General features: G+C 41.4%; 1 protein-coding gene across 1 annotated transcript in view; it reads right to left on the bottom strand.

Moving 5' to 3' along the window:
- The window catches only part of ST6GAL1 (ST6 beta-galactosamide alpha-2,6-sialyltranferase 1), a 29706-nt gene extending 10914 nt beyond the window's left edge, over positions 1 to 18792 (bottom strand). The window contains exons 1-2 of the mRNA XM_006884109.1: positions 18198 to 18792; positions 5943 to 6040 (exon numbers count right to left, since the gene is read on the bottom strand). Of these exons, the coding sequence (XP_006884171.1) occupies positions 5943 to 6040; positions 18198 to 18792 (693 nt within the window). The remainder of the gene's footprint in view (positions 1 to 5942; positions 6041 to 18197) is intronic.
- Between the last annotated feature and the right edge of the window lie 6628 nt (positions 18793 to 25420).

Here is a 25420-nt window from a genome sequence, read left to right as displayed (position 1 = left end):
TGACAAAAAAAATATGGAAATGTTTAAAGGGGGAAATTATAGGGTATGCAAATTAAAAGAAAATAGGGATAAGAAGAGAGGGAAATGGCAGTAAAAGTTAATAGACTAGTTAAGGGAAAAGCAATATACACAATCAGGAAAGTAGTGCATCTGAGATGAGTCCTGATTCCAAACCGTTTCAATCTATATGGAGAACAGATCATTTGGAAAGCTGGGCTTTATAAGGAGGAATGTGGCATCAGGATTGAAGGAAGACTCATCAACAGTCTGCAATATGCAGATGACACAACCTTGCTTGCTGAAATTGAGAGAACCTGAAATGCTTTCTGCAGAAGGTCAAGGACTGTAGCCTTCAATAGCGATTGAAGCTCAACATCAAGAAGACAAAGATTCTCACCACAGGGCCAATGGGTAGCACAATGAAAGATGGAGAAGAGATTAAGGTTGTTAACAATTTCAGCTCTACTCCACAATCAACACTCTTGACACCAGCAGTCAGGAAATCAAGGCGAATTTCATTGGGAAACTCTTGTCATAGACCTCTCCAGAGTACTAAAGAGCAACAATGTCAGTCTAGAGGCTAAAGTGCACCTAATCTAGGCTATGGTCTTTGCAATTAGTCACTATACATCAGAGCAATGACTAAGGATGACAGAAGAATCAATGCCTTTGAGTTGAGAAGAGTATTGAACATACTATGAACCAACAAGAGAACAGACAGGGCTGTATTGGAAAGGATGAAACCAAGTTTCTCCTTGGAAGTTAGGATTTTGAAGCTCTTTCTCACATACTTAGGGTATGTGGCCAGGAGGGACTGGTCCTTGGACAAGAAGATCATATTTAGAAGGGTGGAGGAATAGTGCAGCAGAGGAAGACCCTGGATGAGATGCACTGACACAGTAACTATAATGCTCCTTTTAATATTCTTTTCTGGCCCGCTTTAACAAAATACCACAAAGTGAGTTATTTTATAGAACAAAAATGTGTCTCATGGTTCTAGGTGTGCAACTCTTAGATGTAAGATTTTAGCAGAAATTTTGGATTCCTCTTGTCTTCCCAGTTCGATGCCAACTGACAACCATCACCACTCTTCCTTTTCTCTTTCAGTTTCTGGTAGTGCTGGGTGTCTCTTGGCATTCCTGCCAACACTGTCAGGACTAAGAACTTCGTTGGACAACTAGGATTGTGAAGCCAATATTGGCAGGACTGAGAACATGGGAGCACTGGCCTGAAGCCATGAGGTTCGAGGCTGAGGTGTCTGTGTACACATTTTGGGAGCTGTCTTGACTGTAGCCTGTTATTAATCTAGATTATAACCTTTTGATTCTCTCCTTCTTCCCCTAAAAAGAACACTGTAGGTCTGATGGTTTTACTGGAGAATTCAATCAAGAATTTAAGAAATAATACCAATTCCACATACATGTTTCCAGGAAATGAAAGTATTATGAAATCAGCATTACCCTTTGACTATAAACCAAAACCAGACAAACCCACCACTGACAAATTGATTCTGACTCATAGTGAACGTCTATGGAGTTTCTGAGGCTGTCAATCTTTAAGGGAGGAGACTGTTCATGTTTTTCCCATAGAATGTCTGGTAGACTTAAACCACTGACCTGGTTAACAGCCCAGCTTGCAATTCACTCTGCCACCAGGGCTCCCCACCAAACAAAGACATTACAAGAAAAGAAAACTATCAACCATTCTCTCTCAGGGACATAGATGCAAAAATTCCTAACGAATTATCTCCAATATAGACATTTGGAGGTTGTATGAGCGTTTGATACAAACTAAGTATTAACTAAATCACTACTAGTCATGAGCAGTGGCTTAGCTAAAATGGAATGTGAACTAAGATAAGAAGTTATTTCAAAGATAGTGAGTTTTCACAAAGTAAATATAAGCAAAGCCCTCAAAAAATTCCAAGTCAAAAACGGCCTTTTCCTCATCCCAACTTTGGGGTGAAGGAGGACACACTCTAACTGGATTGTATCCTGCCACTTCATTGGACATAACTGCCTTTGGGGGCATAGAGGAGTCATTTCTCCTCAACTACAGCTCATGGGAAAGAAGACCATATATTTCCCTCCCTGTACCTGGCAGGGATTTTGTGAGAGCTTCTTTGCTGGATTGAATGGAATCTGAGGCAGCTGGCGGCACACCAGATGGGTGGACCACACAAGGGAAAGAAGAAAACTGAGAGCAGCTCTGGCAAGCTCAGAAACACTTATAACCTGGAGCTCTGGAATATGAGCAGGCAAGCTGAGTCCAATATCAAGTCACAGCTTCTTTATTAATTCTGAAAATAAGAGTGACACAGAACGTGTCCACTGACCAGAATCAAGGACCCTGTAACTCCTACCATCCACCATGTCTAATTTCCAAAATTATGCAAAATACTGCACAAAATGGTTTTGTCAAAACCATCTAGGGTGCCTTAGTGCTAGTGCACACGCTCTCTCTCTCTCATCTTATTGTGAATAGAAAATTCCTCCAGATACCTGTCTGTCAGAATCTTGAGAAGGAAAATGGAAAAAAAAAGGGGGGGGTGAGGGGCGCGGGAAGAACCAACCCAAAAGAAAACAAAAAACTTTGAGGATTTAAACCGCTAGTAAGAAAGAGACTTGGATCTAAATCTACCTTTATCATTTGTCTAGGAGATCCTGAGAGAGCTCTGGTAGCCTAGCGGTAAGAAGCTATACTGCCAAGTGAAAGAATGTGGTTCAAATCCATGCGGTTCCATAGTAGAAAGACAGGCAGTCTCCTCCCGTGACATTTATTGCTTCTATGGATTGGTTCTGACTTGACAGTACGTAACAACAAGAGATCCTGAGACTCTAAGCTTATTCCTGTACAATAGTATTGATCGTACCTCACAGGATCATCACGAAGAGCTAATGAAATAATGTGGGCAAAGTCCTCAGGGCACAAGAAATACTTTACAAATGCTCTCAAGTATTATTTCAGGATGACTCCATTAAGAAATCTGGGGATGTAGTGCAACAATGAATGAATGGAAACCCAAAATCTCTGTAAATGTTCATTAAAATTAATAAAATTTAATAATAAAAAAATCTGGGGATGAAGTAAATCAATCTATCAGTCGCTCTGCATAGGAGCAGATTTTCTCTCTCCTGTGGGTACAAAAGCCTCCAAGAAAGCCACTTGAGTCTTCTTGTCCCACTGTCTCCTCTCACTGAGCACAGCAGGTGCTCCACTGAGTTTCACAGGAGCCTTCCTAGACTCATATTCTGAATGGGATTTATTTAAAGACACATTTAACTGACAGGAAAAACTGTGCCACTTCTGTGTTGACTCTCACACTGCCACCTGGCCCCAGGGTATAGTCTATATAAGTGCAGAGCTGAAACCTCGCAGTGTGACTCTTGCTCTATATAAAGCCTCAAGCTCTATATAAAGTCTTACTGCACATTTATAAGGCTAGGGGCAGAGGGACAGAAACAGGAAACATGAAAAGCCCCTTTGGTTTGCATGGAGTTGTTATAGTGCAGATGCACAAAAGGGCTGTCCTGTGCCGTGTGAACAAATGTGGACTGTACTGCTATCTAAGAAGGCGAGAACAGGCTATAGTAGCACACAGCCATAAGCATCTCTCTGAAAGGGCCAGAGGGAATAAGAATAGCACAGCCCCTCACTGCCCCAGAGCAGAAAACAGATAAAGAGCCTATAGCCCAGCGTCACAATGGTTCTAGAGCCCCACCGGCAGCAAAAGGTTATTTTATTTGTTGCTGACTCATGACAGTTATGGTACCAACAATGGGGTTTATTAAGGAAGGAAGTTGGGAGAGTGGGAGAGGCAAGGAATATCACCCAAAATAAGTCCAGGTTTTAGTCCAGCATTTCCAATGTATAATTCCTCAATAAGTCCAGGCTCTAGTTTAAGTTCAGCAATCAAATCCAAATCATTCAACAAGATTTGCCTCAGAGGAATTGTAAGTAAGCTCCTCCCTCAAACATCTGGCAAGAACAGCCAAACATTTAACTATGGCCAGCACAAATGCAAGAAGCCTCAGGTCACACGTTGCTACCATTTCTCCACAGGAATGCCAGTCTCTCTACCACCAGGGTCTTGCTCTTGCCAGGGTCTTGCTGACACAAGCCTTGCTCACCTCAAGTCTTGCTTAAAATCCTTCTCACACAAAGTCTTGCTGTCCTGCATGGGAAGCATTCTTTCTCTTATCCTAGCCCCACAGCTATTGGTGATTTGTAAGCCCATGCTGATTTGCGAGACCATGTGTCTATAGTTAAGGTAGCTGAAGACCAGAGGGGCTAACTAATGGCTAAACAAAAAGCCAACATTATGGTTAACAACTCAACTGCCCTCAGAAGGCAGCAGCTCTCAAGAGGGCCTCTCTGCTTAAGAAGAGAAAGAAGGATGTACAAGCAGCATTGGAACCAAACAGCAGCTAGTCCCTCAGCATTCCAGGTACCAGCTGCTTTCTGTGGGCAATGATGGCAAGTCAGCACCCTCATTCACAGATATAGCACAAAGTAGTAAAGCTATCCCACTAGGACAAAAGGATAGACAAGACCACCACTCTGTAGGCTATCAAGATGAGCAAAGTCAATGACAGAAAGTTTCCCATTGTGAAGTAGTGCCTATTGTAGAGTGTTTAAAAAGCAATCTCAGGTATTCAGCATTGTTTGTGGAAGAAAATGGGTGGGCCATAAGTCTGGGGAGGAATAGCTCTGGAAAAGGCCTTCTAGAAGGAGGGCAGTATACCTCAGGAAATGTGTCACCCTCCCCTCAACCTAGGGTTACAGAATGTAGACAGACATTTGTGTTTCAGCCAAAACTATGCACTGTCTGCTTCACACCTTTCCTACCTCTTTATCAGATTTTGATACTTTGGGAGTTATTTTATAACCCCTTTTGAATTACAGTTAACTAGGAAAACAAGAACACTCAGTCTAAATACACTGTCATCAAAACCCTGAGGTAAGTGTTTACTCAGTGGTTGTGAGTGAAATAAATGAATGAATTGCATCCTTATTCCATCACTGCCAATGATTAGATTCCAACTCCTGGTGACCCTCCACTGTGTTTCTAAGGCTCTACATCTTTATAAGAGAAGATCCCTAGCGGATTAAAAGAGCTGAACTTTTGGTTTGCAGTTTGACACGTTATACACTATGGCAGTTTGACACGTTATACACTATATACCACCAGGGCCCCTTGCAGTGTTATTATGACCAAAATATATGGAATCCATCTCTGTTCCATTTCAATCTATTAAAAGAAGGAGTATTTTGGCAAGAGTAAAAATTTTGTTATAAAATTTCCATAAGTATTCAGAAAGCAATATGACTTACCTGGAAATATCTGAGAAAGTAATCACCTAAGAGGGTGGCCGAGTGGGTAAGGAATTGTGCTGCCAACTCAAAGGCAAACAGTTTGAATCCCTCAGCTGCTCCATAGAAAAAAGCTAAACAATCTCTTTCCACATGATTTGCAGCCTCGGAAGACCCGATGGAGGGTCAGCTAGATGAATCAGCTCTGACTTGATATCAGAGAGACTTATCTAAGAAAAGTCATGGAATATATGTGTATTGTAGTGCCATATTAAGCATAATCCATATGTTGGTGATATACTAATAGTCATCAGCATATAAAATACTCACTGGTACTGAGAGAAACATTTCATTTTCACAATACTCCTCATGCTCCCCTAAATGTCCTCTGCTTTCTCTGGCCACAAGATACCTCTGTAACTCAATGTAATACCCTCGAGGCTTTCACATGAACACGTCTCCAGTTTGGGCCATGGGTTTATTGTCTTCATGTTGTACAAACAAGAATTCAGACCTCTGGGAAGCCAAGAGGCTTCATTAAGCTGGCAGCTGAAACATGCACCTAGCAGAACTCATTCGCATTACTGTGGGCCATCTCTTACTCCACGTCCCCACAGAAGAAGTTTTACCTGAGAGTTTATCAGACGAATGGTGGTTTTCGTCCCCACATCTTTTTGGAAGCTGGCTGTGGGTGCTGCATTAAACCTCAGGATGGCATCATGATCATCTAGAAATGACAAGGAAAGAGAAAAAGAGGTGAGGAGCCCTAGCAATACACAGAGTGAGAGAAGGCCTGGAGGAAAGAGCAAACGAGGGAGGCAGGAGCAAGAAGAGAATGCTTTCCAGTTTCTATTAGTTTATACGCTATAACCAATTAAATCTCAGAGAGGTGTGAACTGTGGCTGCTACGGGCCACTTGAAACCCAGTCGAGATATCAGCACATCCAGGCTGAGCAGAAAGGGGAACAAGGATAGTATTTCACTATTTGCCGAAGGAGCAAACCACACTTACCATACAAAAGGGATCACATTTCTATCCCTGTTAGAAAAATAAAGACACTACCATATACTTGGTCTACTCCCCATGGCACTGTAGGATGTGTGTCATTCTCTGAAAATGGCAGAGTTTCAGTCTGGCATTGAAATAATTCCCTTAGCATTTAGTTAGGGGTTGGAGAACCACAGAAAGTTCATACACTTCAGTATTTCCTATTCTGTCTTTTTTTCTGTTCACGCCTCACATAAGCATTTGTTCCAACATAACACTTTGTCAGAAGTAATGTTCTAAATTGAGAAATGATCAAGGAAGTTACCTATTAAAAAAAAACAACAAAAAAACAAACACAACATAAAAACCCCACCACTTCACTTCCTGGGTTCTTGCTCCCTGTCATCTGAACTATTTAAACAGAGTTTCAAAGACTTGGTCAAATATTTGTATGTAAGCATTGGCCAATCTGACTGGGGAGGGAATGGATTTTTTAAGGTCCCTCCCAAACCCGAATCTCTGTGATCCTAAAAAAAATAACAATAAACCCATCTCAGCTTTACTTGATCAAGCAGACTTAAGATTCATCATTCAAATGTGCACAAGATTGCGGGGCAAGGTGTCAACCCAATCCTCCATTGCTCCATTTCTCTCTGTGGGAGCTTTGTTTTGGGTTGCTTATCTACACAGGAAGAATAGGAGTGTGTACATAATCTGAACTTCTGGCTTAGTACAAACTACAACAAAGAGAGGATGTCCACTGATTTAAGAGATGAAAGTCTTTTTCTTTATTTCAATTCCAACATATTTACTAAGTCCTAAGGGATCTGGATAGAGTTTAAAACACACACATGCCTCCAAAAACAAAACAACCCAAAAAACAAACCCACAAAAAATAAAAATCCCAATCAAACAAAAAAATCACAAACCTATTTTAAGTCCTAAGACAACATTTCATTGAAAAATGTTCAAAATAACATAGGCACACTACACTACAAATAAGGCCAGAGGAACAGCATGACATGATTCTGAACTGCAACCCATTTTGTTTTGACAATGGCTTCGAAAGGGATCAGTCACATGAAACATGAAGATCCATCCAAAACTTCCCTTACTTAGTCAGCCTTCTCATTCTGCAGGTGAATAAATTATTGGCCAAGGCCCTTGTACAAAGGAGAAGACAAGCTCAAATGATGGAACCAAGGAGAGATAGTTCAATAACATTTACAAAGGTATATTATTATTATTATTATTATTATTATTATTATCATCTAACTCTATGAATAACAGGATCTCACAGTAGACCCCAAATCCCCTCTCTGACATCAACTGCAAATGCGTTGCTACTTCTGGCCCTAACTACCAGGACCACCCTGGGTCACATCTCACCAGCTGGAGGGTAGTCTTCCAGACTACCAAGTCTATCCAAAATTTGAAACACCTGTGACAAACTTACAGATCCCCACATACCTTCACCTCTACACACCCTCCTCATATCTCCTCCTACTGGATATAAATTCTGCTGTTTCCATTAGCTGCTTGGGTTTAAGAATTCATTAGGACTCACACAACTCAAAAGTATTACTTAAGGGTGCAACAATGAATGAACGGAATTCCAAAATCTCTGTAGATGTTCATGGAAATGAAAAATAAATAAATAAATTTTTTTTAAAAAGCATTACTTTTACAACTGTATCTATAATAGAGTAGTAAAAAGGATACAAATGAAGGCATGCATAGGGTCAGGTCTTGAAGGGTTCCCAGTGGAGACACATTTTTATATGTCCTAAAAATTATCACCCTACCAAGTATCTATATCTTTGTCAACCAGGAAATTCACCAAGCTTCTGTGTCCAGAGTTTTTATTAGGTTTCCATTTTTTGAAACCACAATTGATTATAGTTAAACTCACTTCCCAGCCTCTCTCCTCCAACATGGCACTGAGCTCATGTGGTGAGGCTTTCAGGTCTGCCTGGAAACATCATTGGTTCAGGAATCATCTCCTTAGGATAATCTGCTAGATTGGCATGGTTTGGAGACTCTCCATGAATTACAAAATCTCTAGTCATTGGGGAGATTCCGAGGGTTTAAACATTACCTCCTAGGAAGAGGGATGAAAACCAAAGTCTGTGGGAAAGTTAATTGCATATTCCACAGAGTATTTGGCAAGAGTTTAAGAAAATCAATAAGGAATTGTGAAATATCCCACAGTTGGATAAGGCTGGAAACTATCACAAACCCCTAGACCTAACGTGGAAGATGTGATAACCTTGAGCTGAGGAAAATTCATCATAGTGATAGGAGCTGGATTGCAATTTGGGACAAAACCACACAAGAGCTAAAGGTGAAGGTGGGATAGATCATCAAGCACCCTCCAGTTTCAGTTGTCAACCTATTAAAGCACAGGCTGAGCCCCTCAAAACAAAACAAAACAAAACAAAACCAACTACCTAACTGGCATTTTAGGCATGTGGAACTGCACCACAACATAAAGAGCTAGTCAGAGCGGGAGCTTCCGGTGACATCATTCCATTGGTCCAAATACCACTCACAGGAGAAAGAAGACTGGCTATATAACCCAAGTAGCCCCACCATCCCCTCCACCCAACTCCTTTCCTTTTGGAACGGGACTTATTCCTTTCTTTGGGATGTACTTTCACTTTCTCAAATAAACTACCTGTCCTTTCAGCTCCACTCTCATCTACTTGCCTTCTTCCTCAGCAAATCAGATGTTCCTAAGCTTAGCAGCTGTGAAAGTCTCTGAGGCTAAAGCGCACAGCAGCAGCTCTCTTAAAAGCTGCTGAAATTGCTGTATCCCCTGTTGGTGCCTCCACCGCAGCAATGACTTCCTGTTGTCTCCAATATGACTTGATTTTTCTGCCCAGGCAAGTGAGGGCAAAACTAGGGCACTGACTGCATGCTAACAATACCTAAACCTAATATCCAGCCAGCAACAGGGAGGCGAAGGAAATGAATTCCCTAACCTCTCTCTTTCTCCTTTTCCTCTGACTTTCTAGGCCTGAAGCACAAAGAGAAAATGCAGAATGTAGAGTCAGAAAGAACTGAGATCTTTAATTAAATGAAAGAATTTGCATAGACAAAGTCAAGGGAGATGATATCCACGCCTCAATGTTCTCCTCTTCCTACTCTTTCCCCTCAGTTGTTGTTAGGTTCTGTTGAGTAGAGTACGACTCATAGCGACCCTGTGAATATCAGATCTGAAACCTGCCTGATCCTGTGTCATCCTCATCATTTCTGCCACACTAGGGCTCACTCACTGTAAAGTAAAAGTAAATAAAAAACACTTACCCTCCAGGATCCAACTGTGCCAAGCTGGAGGCTCACCCTCTGACTTTTAAATACAAAGGCCCACCCACCACTCATCAGTCTATAACAGGAAATTTGAAGGACCACTGCCTGGCCAATGGATTGGAAGGGGTCCATATTTGTTCCCATTCCCAAGAAAAGGTGATCCAACTGAATGTGGGAATTATTGAACAATGTAATTGATATCACATGCTAGCAAAATACTGCTGAAAACCATTCAAAAATGGCTGGAACAGTACATACTTAAGGAACTGCCAGAAGTTCAAGCAGGATTTATAAGAGACCACGGACAGCACCAGGGATATCAATGCTGATGTCAGATGGATCCTGGCTGAAAGTAAGGAATACCAGGAGATGGTCTGTTTGTGCTTTATTGACTATGGTAAGGCAATTGACTCTGGATCATGACAAGTTGTGGCTGACATTGAGAAGAATGGGAATCCCAGAGTGCTTGACTGTGCTCATGAGGAACCTGGACCTGAACCAGGAAGCTGCTATGCGAACAGAGCAAGAGAGCACTGTATGGTTTGGAATTGGGAAGAAAGTGTGCCAGGGTTGTATTCTCTCTCCATACCTATTCAATCTGTATGCTGAGCAAATTATCTGAGAAGCTGGACTCTGTGGGGAGGATTGTGGCATCAGGATTGGAGGGAGATTCATCAGTAACCTTATGCATTATGGAGATGACACACCTTGCTTGCTGAAAGTGAAGAGGGCTTGAAGCATTTGTTACAGAAGATCAAGGAACGCAGCCTTTGGTATGGATTGCATCTCAATGTCAGGAAAACAAAGATTCTTAACACAGGTCCGATAAGCAGTGTCATGATGAATGGAGCTTCATCTTACTTGGATCAACAATTAACCACCTTGGTACCAGTAGTTAGGAAATAAGGAGACAGATTGCATTGGGGAAATCTGTAGTTAGGGACCTTTCCAAATTCTTGAGGAATAGTGATGTCAGTTTGAAGATGAATGTGTGTCTGATTCCAGCCGTAGTCCTGCCGATTACTAGCTATGCATTCGAGAGCTGGACAATGAATAAGGATGAAAAAGAATTGAAGCCTCTGAGCTGTGGATTGGAGAAGAACATCGAACATAGCACGGATGGCCAAGAGAACAAACAGGTATGTCTTGGAGAAGGTGCAGCCAGAGTGCTCTTTGGAGGCAAGAACGATGAGTCTTTGCCTCACATACTTTGGACATGTTAGTAGGAGGTGCTATTTCTTGGAAAGGGACATGGTATTGGGAATGGTGGAAGGTCGGCAAGGGAGAGGACGACCCTCAACTCGGTGGACTGACACCGTTACTGCTGCAATGGGCTCTAGTGTGTCAGGTAATTTGAGGATTGCGCAGGATAGAACAGAGTTCAGATCTTTTGTTCATAGGGTTGCTATGAGTCGTACTCACCTTGATGGCCCTAGCAACAGCAACAGAACCCACTGTTACAGTCTTTGTGTCAAACCATCTGTTTGAGGGTATTCCCCTCTTCCATTGCTCACCCTCCACTTTTTCTAGCATTGATGTCTATCTCTAAGGACCAGTCATAACAACATGCTCAAAGTATGTGAGAAGCCGTTTCACCATCCTTCCTTCTAAGAAGCATCCTGGCTTTACTCTCTCCAAGACATATTTGTTTGTTCTTTTGGCAGTCCATGGGATACTTAGTGCTCTTCTCCAGCACCACAACCTAAAGGCATCAATTCTTCTTCTGTTGTCTTTATTCACTGTCCAGATACGTAGTAAGTAATTAAAAAGACAATGGCTTGGATCAGGCACATCTTAGTCTTTAAATTGATATCCTGGCCCTTGAGCATTTTGGAGAGGTCTCTGATTGCAGACTTTCCCAATACAGCATGTCTTTTGATTCTCTGACTGCTGGTACCAAGGTTGTTGACTATAGATACAAGTAAGATGAAATTATTGACAATTTATTATGACTATCTATTATGATGTTGCCTTTTAGCCCACTCATGAAGATTTTTGTTTTCTTTCATTATAGTGTACAACAAAGGCTGTAGTCCTTGATCTTTTTCAGCAAGGGTTTCAAGTACTCACTTTCAGCAAGCAAGGCTGTAATGCAGGTTCTTAAATCTTCCTCTGGTTCTGATAATACAATCTTCTTCATAAAGCACAGCATCTCAAATTATTTGTTCAGCATAAAGATTAAATAAGAAAGGGAAGAGAATAAAGCCCAGGTGCACACCTTCCTTGAGTTTAAAATACTCAGTGCTTCCTTGCTCTGTTCAGATGATAACTTCCTGGTCTAGGTTTCTCATGTTTTCCACTATTCATTATGATCCACACATTTAAATGCCTTTGCATAGTTGATAAAACTCAAGTAGATATCTTTTTGTACTCTCTGCTTTCAACCAAGACTCACCTGACATCAGCAATGATATCCCTGGCGATATGACCTCTTCTAAACTCAGCCTGAATCTCGGACAGTTCTCTGTCAATGTAAGGTTCTAGCTGGTTTTTAAACAATCTTCAGCAAGATTTTATTTGCATGTGCTATTAATGATATTGTTCAATAGCACCTTCTCTGGGGGAATGGAAACGAATATAAATCTTCAGTCTGTTACCTGTCGTCCAAAAGACTTCCAAGCTTGTTGGTGGTATAGCCTGGTAAGCACATCCAAGCCTGTATCTGTTTGCTGAAACATATCAGGTTTTTTTGTCAGTGCATTCAGTGCAGCTTGAACTTCGTCACCATTGGTTCCTGATCATATGGTAACTCCTGAAATGATTCCATACCAACCATTTTTTTTTTGGTATAGTGACTCCATATATTTTTTCCCTTCCATCTTCTTTTGATGCTTCTTGGATCACTCTTTTGATCATGGCATTTTTCAGTATTGCAACTCAAGACTTGATTAGGTTCTTAAGTTCTTTCAGATTGAGGGATGGTGAGTGAATTCTTTCCTTTTTGTTTCCTAACTCCAGCTCTTTGCACATATCATTATAATACTTTGTTTTGTCTGCTTGAGCTGCCCTTTGAAATCTTCAGTTTACCACCCTCACTTTGGCAATCCTTCCCTTAGTTTTTGGCCTCTCAACATTCCACTGAGAATTGCAGAGTCTCTTCCGGCATCCTTTGGTTTTTTCTTTCTACTCTGTCCTTGTAGTGACCTCTTGCTTTCTTTGTGAATGACTTCCTTGATGCCATTCCACAATTCTCCTGGTCTATGATTGTTAATGTTCTATGCCTCAAACCTATTCTTGAGACAGTTCTTAAATGCAGGTGAGATAGACTCAACATTGTAATTCGGTTTTGTAATTTGGTTCTTGTTTGTAATTGTGAACTTGTTTTCATTTTTTTCCACTTCAATTTGTATTTGTACATGTGTCATTCTGACAATGATAATTATGTTTGAGCCCAATGAGCACATTAGATGATGTCTTACCATCTTCATTTCAAAGGAGCATTCTGCTTCATTTCTTCAAAGAAGGATTTGCTTATTCTTCTGGAAGTGCATATTTTCTAAAATAGTAATTCAAAGCAATAAATCTTCTTCAACTGCATAAAAGGCAATAGAAAACCCCATGGGTCAGGTGCATTTTTGTTCTCAAAGTGACATCTTTGCCTTTGAATGCTTTTACAGAGGTCTTTTGCAGCAGATTTGTCTAAACTCAATAGGTCCTATTGCGTTGAGTATAACTCATAGTAACCCTATGAACAAAAGATCTGAACCCTATCCTATCCTGTGCCATCCTCATATCTCCTGACACACTAGAGCCCATTGCAGCAGTCACCATGTCAATCTACTTGGTCAAGGGTCTTCCTCTCCGTCAGTGACCCTCCACCTTTCCAAATATCATGTCCCTCTCCAAGGAATAGCCCTTCCTCGCAACATGACCAAAGTATGTTAGGCAAAGCCTTATTCTCATTCTTGCCTCCAAATAGTACTCTCTTTTTCCCTTTAGGCAATCTAGGGGATGTTTGGGGCTCTTCTCCAACACCACAACTCAAAAGCATTGATTTTTTCCCCATCATTCCTAGTAATTGTCCAGCTCTCAGATGCATAACAAGTGATCTAAATAGTGGAGGCTGTTAAAAATCTTGCTCTAATCCTTATGGCACAATTTTTTCTTCATATAGTCTAGTTTATTGGATTATTTGCTCAGCATACGGATTAAATAGATATGGTGAGAAGATGCACCCATGGCACACATCTTTTCTCATTTTAAACCAAACAGAATCCCTTTGCTCTGTCTGAATGACTAGCTCTTGGTATATGTACAGATTCCGCATGAGTACATTGGAGATACAAATAGCATATTATCTAATGTATTGACACATTGTGATCAATAGTGTGGCACAAACAGAGTATGAAATAGAGACAATGAGTAAACCTCTTTTAGATAAGACTAAAGATTCAGGGGGTGCCTCTAAAGTGAAACACATAGCAAGGCCAACATGGGGAAAGCACAGGGCTAAAATCTTAGTCACACTAGCTTAAAAGGTGACTAATGAGCTCTGTTGGCTTAGTGGTAAGGAGTTGCATTACCATCCCAAAGGGATGTGGTATGAATCTACCAGCTGCTCCATGGGAGAAAGATGGGCCATCTCCTCCCATGTGATTTACAGCCTCTGAAAAACTGCTGGAGGGTCAGCTATGAGTCCACAGCAACTCAATTGTACATACCACTACCACCACCACCACCACGGTCCACTGTAGTCCATCAGTCTCTATTAGACTAGTCAACTTGATTTTTTTAAAAATTATTATTTTTATTTTTGTTCCACATTTTTATCCCATCCTATCCAACACCTCTTTCTGAATCTGTTTCAGAGCACTGGCAGTGATAGCCAACCATTCTAGTTTTTCAGGTCTCAGTGCTGTGGAGGCTGGAGTTTGCAGGCTCCTGTAGTCCTCTGGTCTAATGCTTCTACACATCTTTATTTTCTTCGACCTTCTCTGCTCCAGGTAAGGGAGTAATCCAACAGTTACACCTCAAAGAGCTACTAAAAAAAATGTTTAAGATCCCAGTCAGTACTTGCCAAAACAAGATGCAGAACATTTTGTAGACTATGTTACACCATATGGGACCTTGATGTCCCCAGAGATTATGGACTTGAGCTTCAGTAAATAACGTTTTATTGGAAGATTCCATTGTTGTAGACATTATATGACCCTCAAAACTGAAAATATTTTGTCATCGGGTCTTTAGATAAGTTTGCTGACCTCTGATAGGAATGATTACATTCTTCAAGCTAATCAGTTTAAGAGTGTTTTCTCACTTTTACTCTGCCCAAACCTGTCTTAAACTGGGAGCTCCCCCAAACACTGTTCACCATGGGAAGCCATTATGGTATTTGACACCCCCAGTGGCAGGAAGTTCAGCATCACAGCAACTTCAGATTACCTCAGTAGAGCAAACTGAAGAGGAGTGCTGTTCAATTCAGAAGAATGTGCCTCCAAAATAAAATAACACTAGATATAGATAACAATAGTTATAGAAAGGCTTCACACCTTGCCTTCATAGGGTCACTATGAGTCGTGCTCGACACGATGGCAATCAACAACAATAACAACTATCACTCTGCCCAAGCACTTGCTCTACTCTAAATACTTTAACACCACTGGCTACCATTTCCCCAACTCCATCTTGCTTTGTCTGCACATGCCTGGTTCTCCTCTAGCCTTACTCACTGCTCTTTCACAAGTTGTCTTTTTGTTTGTTTGGACTTTAAGTGTAAATCTTCTGCTAGCCAGTGGCCACTAAGTTGAATCCGACTTATGGTGATTTTATGCACAAAGAATGAAAGGCTATCTTGCTCCATGTCATCTCAACTTTATAAATGCTGGCATGTATGACTCCATTGTAGCAGAGACTGTGCCAATCTATTTATCAACACCAGTGACTCCCTCTCCCTCTCTGACCCTCTACTTCATCAAATATGATGTCATCTTCCAGAGATGGATCCTTTGTGATGGCATGTCCAAAGCAAGGAAGTTGTACAATGTTCTTTTGTGATCCAGAAATATCACACTGACTAATTTTCAGAAACAGATTGCCAGATCCTTCTTCCTAGCTATCTTAGTCTGGAATTCACACTGAAACCTTCCTTCCGCAGGGGAGTCTGCTGGTATATGAAATACTGTTTACATAGCTACTAGCTTCACAGTACCATGCAACCACCACAGCCCTGACAGAACAATGATGGAAGAACAGATGAATGATAGAAGAACTAGGATATTCTACACACATATTATGGAGCAAATATGGAGAAGAGAGAAAGAATTTTGGACAAATAGACAACTCACATTAAGTTCCATTATCGACAAATCATATTAAGTTTCTAGAAAATTAAGTTCAAAGGAAGCCAAGGAGGCAAAAGGAGAAGTTGGAGTGAAGTTGATCATCTCGGTGGTATTTACTAGTAACGGCTACCAATTTGTAAAGGTAGAAAATGCTATTTCATCACTTCTTTCAGTTGTAGGAGCTCCAGTTTGAGTCAAGTTCCCTTTTCTTAAGAGCTTGTGCTTGGTTTTTCCTGGCAGTCACATGAAGGCAATAAAAAATGAGACAAATGACATCATCTGCCCCTTCCAGAGCCTGATCCACCACACAAGAATGAAGACCACATTGTGTAAGAGTAAGGCAAGCCAGGAGCCTGGAGCCAACCCAGCACTCTCTACTGTAAACGTTTACAAGTATGGGTGGGATCTATCATTATTAGCCTCAAAGAGTTGCAAGAAAAGTAAATTTATAGGTTTTGATGAGTGAGTCTTCTTACTTTCTTTGGGTCAAAGACTCTTCTGAGAGTCCACTTAAAACTGCGGACTCTTGCCCAGGGGGGAAAAAAAATTAATGAATTCACACACATATGCACCTTATATAAATCCAAAACACAAATAGCTAAGCACATGATTTTATTAATTGCAAACTCCTTAAATCTGGTTTACATCTTCACAATTAAGAATTACTGTTCCTATTATTTTCAAGGACAATAGCTGAAGAGAGTTGTGGCTACGTTCCATCAAGTTGGAACCAACTCAGCTAACTCTCCACCAGATTTTCAGAGGCAGTAAATGGCACAGAAGGAGACTGCCCATCTTTCTGCTGGAGTGCTGCTGGGGGATTCAAACCATGTGCCTTAGGGTTGGCAGCACAATATCAAGGACAAAAGCTGTAGATTAACCAGGACAAAAGAGACAATCGACTAGTTGCCATCAAGTCCATTCTAATTCATGTGTGTCAGAAACACACAACTTTTTCCCATGGGTTTTTTATGATACTTTCTTTTTTAAAAAAAAGTTTATTATTAATTTCAATGAAAATTTACAGAGACTTTGGATTTCCATTCATTCATTGTTGCACTTTTCTCCCCCGATACTTTCTTTTTCATAAATAGGTCACAAAGTCTTTATTCCCATCTCTTGTTGAGTATTATCGAGCCAGAATCAACCCATAGCGGACATTCCAGTGGGTATTCAAAGGCTGTAAATTGCATTGCAAGAAACTGCCCATCATCTTTATCCCATGGAGCAGCTGGTGGATTTGAACCATGTACCTTTGCACTGGCAGTACAATTCCTAACCAGTAAGCCACCAGCGCTCCCTTATTCACGTCTAGGTAGATTTAAACCTCCCGCATTTCAATTAGCAGTCCAGCACATTAACAGTTCTATTCAGGAACTCCTGAAAGACACAATTGCTTGTTGATTAATTTTCTAAAATATAATGAATGTGAATGGTTGTATGAAACCCAATGTGAATGAAGGATAGTGTGAAACACAATGTATATGAATTTTGTAAGCAAACCAACATAAAATAAAATTTTGATTTTTTTTCACTAAAAATAAAAAGAAAAGAGGCAATTGGTGGCATAGTCCTTAACATGCCCAATTGCTAACTGAAAGGCTGGTTGACAGTGTAAATCTACCAGCAAGGATGTGGCAGACTGATTCCACCAAGGGCTACAGCTTTGGAAATGCTAGGTTTGGATCAATTCTGCTCTATCACAATTCCGCAGCAGTGGATTTTTGATTTGTTGGTATGGGGTTTGCTTTGTTGGGTTGTTTTTTTGTTTGTCTTCAATTAAGCAGGTAAAATTATAGAAGGTAAAGACCTGAAGATAAAGCAGGGATCTAAGCTTCCATCATTTTTTAAAAAATAAAATTGTAGATTTTGCTTATTGTCAGCACAGAGCTCTCTTTTCAAAGGAAAGTTTTCAAGGGCCTGGATTCTAGATCTCCATATTATCAGCTGCCCTGGTAACACCTTTGACTCCATCAAAGACAAGTGAAAGTCACTTATTTGTGCCTGCTCTACATTTTGACCCTGTTCATTTAGTTCATACCCCATTCATATCTCCAGTATGCCCTCTTAGGGAGCTCTAGTAACTTAGGGGTGAGGAGCTGCACTGCCAATCTAAAGGCATGTGGTTTGAATCCACCTGATGCTCCATGGGAGAAGGATGGGCAATCTCCTCTCATGTGATTTACTGCCTCTGAAAACCCACTGGAGGGTCTGCTATGAGTTGGTTATGATTCTATAACACATAAAACAACAACACTCCAAGTGAACTACTAAGGATATACACCTTAACACCTGGAACTCACCTATTTCTTGGCCAAGCTGGGAAGACTTCAGAGATCCAGCTGAAGAGACAACAGCACACCGGCCCCATGGCCCAGCCTTGGTCCTAAAGTTCTCCTTGGGCAGGAAGCCCTCCCATTCAGAGGTGTTGAAGGGAAAATCCGTGGGCTCCACCATGGATACATTCACGCGGTCCCGGAGGTGGCAGCGCAGGGCCTCTGCACTCATCTTGACACCAGGCCCTGGCCCCTTATAGGAAACTTTGTATTTATTCATGTTCAGGTAATTTCTCCGGATACTCTGCAGTCTGGAGGGGAGGTTTTTGGAAGAGCTGTCCTTGTTCCACACCTGGAAGGAAGCCTCCACCTTGGCCTTGGCTGAGCTCCTGGCACTGCCGACGGTCTGGCTGTTCTTGTCCTGGGTGCTGACAGATGACTGTGACCCAGACCCCTTGGCCAGTCTCTCTCCACTTGTCACCACCTGGAATTCCTCTGTTTCCAATTTAATGTCTTCATAGTAACTCCCTTTCCTCCTTTCCTTCCACACGCAGATGATCGCAAACAGAAAAAAGGCCAGGACACAGTAGCTGAGCTTCTTCCTCAGGATGACGTGAATCATAATGAAAGACGTGTTCAGAAAGCCACTCTGTTCAAAGCAGGAAATGGCCTAAAAGATAGTGAGAGAAGAATATAAAGTGATGGAAATCAACCACAAAAGGGGTGACTGACATAAGGCTGAGTGATGAGCCAGCCTGTGGATTCCACATGAAGAGACCAGAACACTATGCCTTCATGACTTCTAGTAGCTACTTTAAGCCAATCATTGAAAAAAAAAAAAATGAAAAAATAGATTAACTTCCACTTAGGCTTTGACTGCAGAGGAGTGTAGAAGAGTTCTTTAAGAAGAGTCTCAATGCACTTTTTTCACTTGGGAAGTAGACTGTGCTAAGGAATGAAATTTGGGAATCAAATGGCTCAGATTATATCCTAGCTGGGAACTCCGATGGTGTGGTGTGTAGCCAGTTGCACTGTTAACCCAAATCCTCTAGGTATAAGACACAATGTGTGTGAAGGAATGTGTGAAACACAATGTACATGAATGAAACATAATGTATACAAATTACGTATGCAAGCCAATATAAAATCAAAATAAATTAAAAAAAAAGAAGAAGAACCCATCTTCTTTAAGTCACATAAAAAACATGTGTTCATTTTTGCACCATTCCTTTCCATACTCTGATTCTTAATTTTTTCACTGGCTTGGTCTAGTTCCCTAACAATACTCAGAGCTCTTAAGACCAGGAATAACATTTTCCGTTTTCTCTATTTTCAGTTCTAAAGACCTTGCTCTGGTGGCTTAGTGGTAAGGGATTGCCTTGTGAGTAAAAAGGTATGTGGTTTTAATCCACCAACTGACCTACAGGAGAATGATGAGCAATCTCCTCCTGTGTGATTTACTGTCTCTCAAACTCACTGGAGGGTCAGCTGAGGGTCCATTCTGACTTGATTGTCCACAACAACAACAACAACAAAGATCTTGCACTGTTAAGTAAATGAATGCAAGCTTGGGAAAGATAGAATGAGAGGCAGAAAGAGACCTCTTGCCATAGATGATGCTATAGATTTATGATGCACTTCTCTAAGAGTTTTGATGTTAAAATTCAGTGTGAGAAGAACAAAGGTTAGCTTAACATACCGTGTTATAAAACAGTCTGCAAGAACACTGAGACAGGATGTTGACTCACCTTATGGCTGAAGGTGGTTCATCAGGGTGAAGAGAGCCAGCATATGAGCAATCAAGGAAACAAATTGCTTCAATTCACTAAAATGTCATCATAACTAGAGCCACTGAGACACCTAACTCTAAGGAGGTGTCTCCTGTGAAGATCTCCTGAGCCGTTCAGAGGGAGCTTGTATAAATCTCCATTTCTATAGACTAGCAACACGAGGCTTTTTAGAGGAAAAATGCGTGCATGCCCAGGACACCAGAGCTGAGTAAATTACTTCAGTGGGGTCCAAATTCAAGGGTACTTGATTCCAGAACCTGTGTCCTTTCTGCTACAACACATAGAGAATTACTAACATTTCTGGAAAATGGAGACTTGTTTTTTTATACCTGGGTAAAGACCTAGTTTGTTTTCTCAGAATTCATTGTGTAACTGCGTGAAAGACAGCAGTACTTTGAACTCAAACAGTGTCAGTGTCCTTTAGAAAAACCACTACCTGTGTGCACCATTTTGTCACTCAGGAGGCCCTTTCTCAATTGATGAAATTTACGAGATTTAGCACAGACCAGAAAGTCAGAGAAGATTTGTTGGCACTACTTATAGCTAGCTGAGGAAAGGGATGCCTTGTCGATGCAAGTTTATAGTTGTGTGACTAGGAAGCAGTAGTTAGGACTTGACTTTCACCTGTACAGGTGAAAGGAAACTAGATGAGAGGGCCTGGATATTTGTTACTCAGGAGCTGGGGTTTAGAAGGCACTTTCATTTGGCAGAGCATCCAAGCTTCTTATCAGAACCTAATTCTCCAAGGCTGTGTAACCCAGGAAAGGAGAATTCCTTCAAAGAGCCTCAACATTTCACACTTGTGCTGCAATCCTGAAGGCACGTAATTCAAATCCACCAGCTGCTCCGCAGGAGAAAGATGGGAAATCTCCCATGTGATTTACTGTCGCTGAAAACCCACTGGAGGGTCAGCTATTGGTTTAGACCCAATAGTAGTCAACAACAACAACAACCCCATTATGACCACAGAGCACACTTTTTTGTCTTACATTTGGCTCACAAGGGCCCTCAACCTCACTTTCTATAAAATCCAAGTCCACCAGCTCATGGGAATTTCTGATTATACACATTTAGAACCTTCAAGAAATCCTCTCTCAAGGTGAGCTGATGATATAAACAGCCCAACAATGGAAAGGAGTAGCAAGCTTCTCTCAATAAATACTTGGGGGAACAGATCAAACTTTGAATTTCCAATGACATCAGACTGATTTCTTAAGCAATAGTTTTCTCTCCCTTTGTCTGCCCACTCAGACAAGAGAACCTTTCTGCTCTACCCACCACTTCACCTCCCCTTCAGGACTGTTCTTGCGTCTCGGAAATTCAAGGGCTTTGCAGCACTTGCTTCTCTTGTCTGATTCTAATGCTAAGGATGGATTTCTCCTGGTGTTCTTTGTGACCCCAGAACCCAGCACAGTCCCTGAAACAGAATGAGCAATTCCACAAACCATGACTGAATAAATCAAATAATATCAATGAATCTTGACAACTCCTCTGAGGCTTCCAGAACACACATACAGTAACAGCTCATATTATCACATGTAAAGACTAAGCCAATACAAAACCAACAGAAAGGAAAACTCATCCAAGGTAAGAGCCCTGCCTTGATGCACTGCATGCTCAGTAATAAATGCACAGCTTGGCACATAGGAGGTGCTCAAAATTTGTCAAATTACAGAAAATAAAATTCCCATCTTATATCCATAGTTTAAAGAAACCACTTATCCTACTCTTTCTACTCTATCAATTCAAAAGGTAAAGAACACTTCTAAACAAACAAAACTTAAAGAAAATAGCAAAGCTGTAGCTAAACACTGAAGTCCTATAATTCTTAGCCAGCATGTTCCACCATCTCATTTTATGAAGCAATAGGTCCCTTTGCTGCCTCCATAGCCTCTGGACATTCCCTACCTGCTGCTGGTTGCTGGCTATTTGCCCTTTAACTGCAGGTCTTCACAAGCAGGTGTTTGTCTCCATAGGAGAGATGTTCGCTTTAATAGGTCTGGAGGCCAACGCTCATTCTTCTCAGGAGAATCAAAAACCATCTGCAATAGGGTGGGGAAAAGAGTAAGTTAGAGCTGTTTTCCTTGTTTCCAACAAGGGCAGGTTTAAACATTAACAAGATAGACTGGGACATTTTAGGCTGGTCTACAGTATTGGTTCTGGCCTGAACTGTGGAGTAACCTCGGGATGCCCTGAGTACTCATGAAAGAGACAAGACCCTATTATAGGTTTAGTGCACCAAATCCCTGAACATCACAGAGTTTAGGAGTAGATCAATGATAAAGTGGATGCTAGGGACCAATCTGGAATGAAAGGATTGTTTAACATCTCTTCCCCCCCGCCCCGACTCCTTATTGTACACTCATATATATAACATGCACACATACAATGTTCAAAGATGAAAATTAAGTGGAAAAAAATTCAAGCATAGCATGTATATATTGTTGTTGTTGTTATGTGCTGTTAAGTCATTTGTGACTCATCGCGACCCTATGTACCACAGCCCTAAACCCTGCTCTATCCTGTGCCAATCACATTGCCTCTGACACACCCATCCCGATTACCCCAGTCACTGAATCAATCCATCTCATAGAGGATCTTCCCCTCTTGCGCCATCCCTCCACCCTCCCAAGCATGATGTCCCTCTCCAAGGACCTGTCCCTCCTTGCAACATGCCCAAAGTATGTCAGACAAAGCCCCAGAATCCTTGCCTCCAAGGAGTTGCTTGGTTTAATCCTCTCCAGGATGAATCTATTTGTTTTCTTGGCAGTGAATGGTACACTCAATACTCTTCTCCAGCACCACAGCTCAAAGGCATCAATTCTCTTTCTGTCCTCCCTAGTCATTGTCCAACTCTCTGATGCATAACAAGTGACTGCAAAGACCATGGCCTGTATCAGGCACACCTTAGTCTCCAGAGAGGCACCGTTGCTTTTGAGTACTTTAGAGAGGTCCCTAACAGCAGACTTTCCCATCGCAATACGTTTTTTGATTTCCTGACTTCTGGTGCCAAGAGTGTTGACCGTGGAGCCAAGCAAACTGAAGCTGTGAATAATCTCAATTTCTTTGCCATCCATCCTGATGCTACCAATTGGTCAAGTGGTGAGAATCTTTGTCTTCTTGACATTGAGCCTCAGTCCATACTGAATGCAAGCAAGATTCTACTGAAGATTATCCAAAAACGACTGGAACAGCACATCAGCAGAGAATTGCCAGAAGTCCAGGCTGGGTTTAGAAGGGGTCATGGTACTACGGATCTTGTAGCTGATGTTAGATGGATCTTAGCTGAAAGCAGGGAATACCAGAAGAATGTCTATCTGTGTTTCATTGACTATGCAAAGGTGTTTGACTGTGTAGATCATAACAAACTGTGCTGACTCTGGGAAGAATGGGAATCCCAGATCATTTAATCATGCTAATGTGAAACCTATACTTGGACCAAGAGGCAGTAGTCAGAACAGAGCAGGGCAACACTGCATGGTTCAAAATTGGGAAGAGTGTACGCCAGGGATGTGTCCTGTCTCCATACCTTTTCAACTTGTATGCAGAGCAGATTATCCAGGAGGCTGGGCTCTATGAGAAGAATTGTGGCATCAGGATTGGTGGAAGATCTATTAACAATCTGTATTATGCAGATGACACAACCCTGCTATTCCAATTAATTATAACATGTTTAGAAGTGAAATTTTGCTTCCTTCAACAGTCAGAAAATGTTATTTCTGACCATATTTGTAAAACAGTTTATGAACAGGTTTCCAAGCAATGGACTTCCTTGTAACCAATCTGTGCCCAACTTTGTTTCAATAGAGACCAGCAGAGAATCAGAGAGAGGAATGTGTGCAGGGCTGCCATAGCCTGTCTCATGGCAGGCCAGGGACATTGCTCAGGTTTCTAGCTCCATGGAAAGCTGGGCAACAAGATGGTGCAGTTGCTGGCATATACCATTTCGGCTTCACAGGGCCCCAGGTGGCCAATCAGATCTGAATTGTCCAATGACTGGGAGGCAGTCAGACAAGAAGGTTCTGAGTAAAAATTAAAAAAAAAAAATTAGGGGCCTCGTTGTATCAAGTCCGAGATGAACAAACTCTTAAGCAGCCTACTGGTAGCCAGAGAGTATAACTGGCTGCTGTTACTTTTTTCATGTCATAATAATGCAAAATATGCATTTCATATTACTAATTTATTAATGTCTTCATCCTGCCACTAAAAATGTAACCTCATTAAACTTGCATTCTATCAATATTTCTTAAATGCATGGATGAGCAGGGAAAAGGCTATCAGCTCTTAAGAGGTCTATTCATTGAGTATCATCAGGAGAGACCGTCAATAGCAGAGTTTCTTTCTGAGCACCTTCAGAGTGAATGTTATGGGCAGTCACCTGACCTTTGGATGCCTCCCCATGACGTGAGTCCTGGTTCACTGTCATGCTCACATTGCATAAGCTACTGAGATATGTGACTTTTGCTTGGGTACAGCCCACAGATATCAGAAAAATACAGGAAGCCCACACGCTTTCTCTTCCTCATGTGTATACACAATCAAATACTGTCCATTATGAATGCCTTGCCCTCTGAGAAGATAAAAAAAAATCACCTCCCCATCTTGATTTCTATAAGGGAACCAACTGGGGAGAAAATAGTGTAACTATCAATTTAGATCTATAATTGGTGGTGAAAACCTTCCAAAAAATTTTCATTACTGCTGCTGAGAGAACACTAGTGATGATCTTCAGTCAGCTGTAGAGGAGATAACAGACTACTCAACTCTCAGAAACAGAAGACTTTAAAAGTGTGACAATAAGAAGCGCTCTCACTGAGTTGGTTCTGAGCCAAAGTAACATACCACTAAGCTTCTGAGACTGTAAATCTTTATGGGAAATTACTATCCCTCTTTCTTCAGCAGAATGTCTGGTGGATTTGAACTACCAATCAATCTTTCAGTTAGCAGCCTGAGGAATTATACACTATACTACTATACCAGTTCTTTGTGATTATAATTATTGTTTTTGTTGTTGTTAGGTGCTGTGGAGTTGAGTACAACTCAAAAAAGACCCTAGAACAAAAGATCTGAACTCTGTTCTATCCTGAACCATCCTCACACTTCCTATCACACAAGAGCCCAACGTAGTGTCAATCTACCTTGTTGAGGGTCTTCCTCTACTTCACCAACCCTTCCACCCTTCCCAGCATCATGTCCCTCTCCAAGGAATCGCCCCTTCTAGCAACATGCACAAAGTATATGAGGTGAAGTCTCATCATTCCTGCTTCCAAAAAGCACTCTTGGCTGCACTCTTGCCAAGACATAGCTATTTGTACTCTTAGCCATCATGGGATGTTTAGTGCTCTTCTCCAACACCACAGCTCAAAGGCATCAATTCTTTTTCTGTCTTCCTTATTCACTGTCCAGCTTTCAGATGCAGAGCAACTAATTGGAAAGACGCGGCCTGAATCAGACACACCC

This window comes from Elephantulus edwardii, unplaced genomic scaffold (assembly GCF_000299155.1).
Source record: "Elephantulus edwardii isolate Elephantulus edwardi_28Jun2011 unplaced genomic scaffold, EleEdw1.0 scaffold00031, whole genome shotgun sequence".
NCBI lineage: Eukaryota > Metazoa > Chordata > Mammalia > Macroscelidea > Macroscelididae > Elephantulus > Elephantulus edwardii.
The sequence above is the reverse complement of the archived record's forward strand: the minus strand, read 5'-3'. Positions and strand labels throughout refer to the sequence as shown.